At 35.2% G+C, this 4,017-nt stretch overlaps 1 protein-coding gene across 1 annotated transcript in view; it reads left to right on the top strand.

Annotated features, from left to right (window-relative positions):
• The window catches only part of LOC106470352 (protein groucho-1-like), a gene marked incomplete at its 5' end in the record, with an annotated part of 56,017 nt that overhangs the window by 35,113 nt on the left and 16,887 nt on the right, over positions 1-4,017 (top strand). The window contains 2 exons of the mRNA XM_013930904.2: positions 1,105-1,213; positions 1,735-1,880. Of these exons, the coding sequence (XP_013786358.2) occupies positions 1,105-1,213; positions 1,735-1,880 (255 nt within the window). The remainder of the gene's footprint in view (positions 1-1,104; positions 1,214-1,734; positions 1,881-4,017) is intronic.

Genomic DNA, 4,017 nt, shown 5'->3' with positions numbered 1-4,017 from the left:
ATTTTAGTGTTATTACACGAGGGGTTAAGTGACCTTTTATTGTTATTACACGAGGGGTTAAGTGAAATTTTAGTGTTATTACACGAGGGGTTAAACGACCTTTTATTGTTATTACACGAGGAGTTAAGTGACCTTTTATTGTTATTACACGAGGGGTTAAGTGAACTTTTATTGTTATTACACGAGGGGTTAAGTGACCTTTTATTGTTATTATACGAGGGGTTAAGTGAACTTTTATTGTTATTACACGAGGGGCTAAGCAACCTTTTATTGTTATTACACGAGGGGTTAAGCGACCTTTTGTTGTTATTACACGAGGGATTAAGCGACCTTTTATTGTTATTACACGAGGGGTTAAGTGACCTTTTATTGTTAGTTACGATCGATGACACAGAATTTGCTTCACATTTTGTTTTGTAAACATGTTTAAAAGCAGTTTTCAGGGGGAGTGTAGTTTGGAGAGTTCAACTTGTGTTTGTTTTACGCCTATTCTTCTTACAAGGACTTCTGAACTTTCTACAAATTTGACTAAATCAGCTTAGCAGTATACTGTATCTTAGAGTAAAAAAAAAGAACATGACATTCAAAATGTTTTGACAAAAGGTATTTGTGCCATTAAAAAAGAAAAAGTAGAAAATAAACCATTTGAGTAATTTCACTTTGTTTACAAGCAGACCATGATTTTGTAGTGTTGTAGGTGTTAGCATTTTGGAATTAAATCTCATTTCATAGCCCTTACATTGTTCCAAATGTTATTGTTGTTTGTTTTGTTTTTCTCACACGCTTCTCTAAAACTACGTAGATGTTTAGAATCATAAACTTTAAACTCTACTGATTAATTACTTTGAACTATAGACTAACGAGATGACCTTTAAGTGATAAAATTCTTTGCACAAGACTTAGCACCTCTACCCGGTAAAACCTTAAGAAGTAGGCGGCGAATTTTAGCTCTTATGCAAAGAAGCTGACAAGCAGGTTAACATTGTCATCCATCTTCTAAGGCTCTGCCAGGCAAGTAAAGTCCATTAAAGTGTCATCACTGCCGAAAATTTTTTTGAGACAAATAGAATTTTCCATCTAATCCTTTTTTTTTTTTCTCACTAGAATGACAAACCTCCAACTCCTGTCTGTAAGTCCCTAACACCAAACAGTTCGGGAAGCGTAAACTCCATCTCGGGCAATATGAAAGGAATTTCGAAACAGCCGTCTATGGGTAAGTCTTCAGGATTTGACATGACGCACATTTGTCTTCTGCCGTTGTAGCTGGAGGAATTTCGAATGTCTTGTTACTTAACTGAATAATAAAAGGTTCATACATAACTTCATTTCTTCGTGGAATCGATACAGTAACTTCAATTGGAAAATATTTCATCCAGGCGGTCAATATTTTTTACTTGTTTCTAATGGAAGCTCATGGTAAAACATGACAAGAGTTCCCAGTATATATCGAACGTTATAAATACAAAAATAATATAATAATGATAAGAAACGTATTGCAATTTTAAAAAAATGATTTTTTTTTATTTTGTAAGGAATAAATAAAATCCAGACTGTGTAAAAGGAATAAAAAAAATCCCATAATCGTGAAGTAACAGTTTATGTTCATTGTTCATATGTTACTTCCATGTACATGATCCATCTCCGTGCTATCAGTTATAAACAATGTGTTAGTAATGTGAATGTGAATATTATACCAAGGTTTTGTTTTAAGATATGCCAATATTTTGTGTGAAGGGCCTACGTATCCATACCCCATGTCTAGTGGGGCTTCTGGGTCTCATGGGACTGTTCCTACTGACCTAAGTTCCAACTCGTCTTACTCCCAAGGTATGCTTCATAACAGCTTGTCCCCGGCTCTCAACTCGTATTCCAGAACAATGGTAAGTTAATCAGAAACAAAGCTAATTAGCTATTTTAGATACGTTTATTGTTAACATTATGTAGACATTCTTCTGTAATGTAACGTTATTTGCCTGTCTCCTAATGCTCCTGAGGGCTTTTATCGTTAACATCCGGGGTTTGTTTTCTAGAACAATGGTAAGTTAATCAGAAACAAAGCTAATTAGCTATTTTAGATACGTTTATTGTTAACATTATGTAGACATTCTTCGGTAATGTAACGTTATTTGTCTGTCTCCTAATGCTCCTGAGGGCTTTTATCGTTAACATCCGGGGTTTGTTTTGTAGTTTGCGCTTCAAATAAACAAACAAAAACGTTACTAGCCAGCGTGAACAGCTAGATGACATAGAGAACATCATAGCACCAACCCCCTTACAGTTTACTTGCAATGCTAGATGACATAGAGAACATCATAGCACCAACCCCTTACAGTTTATTTGCAATGCTAGATGACATAGAGAACATCATAGCACCAACCCCCTTACAGTTTATTTGAAATGCTAGATGACATAGAGAACATCATAACACCATAGCACCAACCCCCTTACAGTTTATTTGAAATGCTAGATGATATAGAGAACATCATAACACCAACCCCTTACAGTTTATTTGCAATGCCAGATGACATAGTGTAGATCATAACACTAACCCCTTACAGATTATTTGCAATGCTAGATGACATAGAGAACATCATAACACCAACCCCTTACAGTTTATTTGCAATGCTAGATGACATAGAGAACATCATAACACCAACCCCTTACAGTTTATTTGCAATGCTAGATGACATAGAGAACATCATAACACCAACCCCTTACAGTTTATTTGCAATGCTAGATGACATAGAGAACATCATAACACCAACCCCTTACAGTTTATTTGCAATGCCAGATGACATAGTGTAGATCATAAAAACTACCATTCCAATTTAGTTGTAGCGCTTGAGCAACTGTGCATGATAAAGCTATCTTGTTACAGAAATAACGCATTTCTTTGTGTATACAACTCCATGCATACATATCTAATGAAATAAAAGACTATCAAGCTACTAATTATATAACATTTTATTTAATGTTTCTATTTTTCGTGGATATTTTGTTGTGTGTCATTTTTACTAGATAGATTTCAATTCCACAAAGAATCTAAAACTGATTTAAGAATCGGAAACATTCTGATTAAGATTTTCAGCAAACTATTAAATGTCTTGACGAAATAACCAAAAATAGTTATATTTAATGTTGACACGTGTGTAAAAGATGATAAAAATCACGATAAACTGGATCCATTCCTTTTACTTAATCCATTACGGAATGTAGAAACAAAATATATACATTTCAGCATGATTCTTATCAGTAATATTAGGTTTATTGGTTCCAGAACTCCTCCAACGTTTGGAATTTAGTGCCATAACGTGTGTAAAAAAAAAGGTAGTTCACGAATTATTCACATCGTTTTTTTTTAAGCCTTGCACATCCACATTCCCTATGATACTTTAACAAACAAGTAAGTAGCCAAAGAAGCACTGCAAATTGTCACTTCTTCACGTCTTTAAGATAGTTATTGAACAGGAGAAAAAAATAAAGAAATGTTTGTTGCTGTACGAAACGGTTCTATACTTGACGCATGTCTGACATCAATTTTGAAGACTGTGTCATAAAAGTGCTCAAAACAAGCCTCGGTCAACGAGGTTAAATCGGGCACTTGTCTAGAAATGTGTAACATTTTTAATCTGATGAACGTATGTATTTATTTATCAGTGAAATCTTACTTAAACTAGAGTACAAACAAATTCAGTTTTTCAAATTCTTTCTTTGTTTGTTTTGAATTTCGCGTAAAGCTACACGAGGGCTATCTGCGCTAGTCGTCCCTAATTTAGCAGTGTAAGACTAGAGGGAAGGCAGCTAGTCATCACCACACACCGCCAACTCTTGGGCTACTCTTTTACCAACGAATAATGGGATTGACCGTCACATTATAACGCCCCCACGGCTGAAAGGGCGAGCATGTTTGGTGGGACAGGGATATTTTTCCAAGATAACTGAAGAGTAGTCACAACACTACGCCGCCAACTCTTGGGCTACTCTTTTACCAACGAATAATGGGATTGACCGTCACAT

Source organism: Limulus polyphemus, unplaced genomic scaffold (genome assembly GCF_000517525.1).
Source record: "Limulus polyphemus unplaced genomic scaffold, Limulus_polyphemus-2.1.2 Scaffold3958, whole genome shotgun sequence".
Taxonomy (NCBI): domain Eukaryota; kingdom Metazoa; phylum Arthropoda; class Merostomata; order Xiphosura; family Limulidae; genus Limulus; species Limulus polyphemus.
Note: the sequence above shows the minus strand (reverse complement) of the source record. Positions and strands in the feature narration are given on the sequence as shown.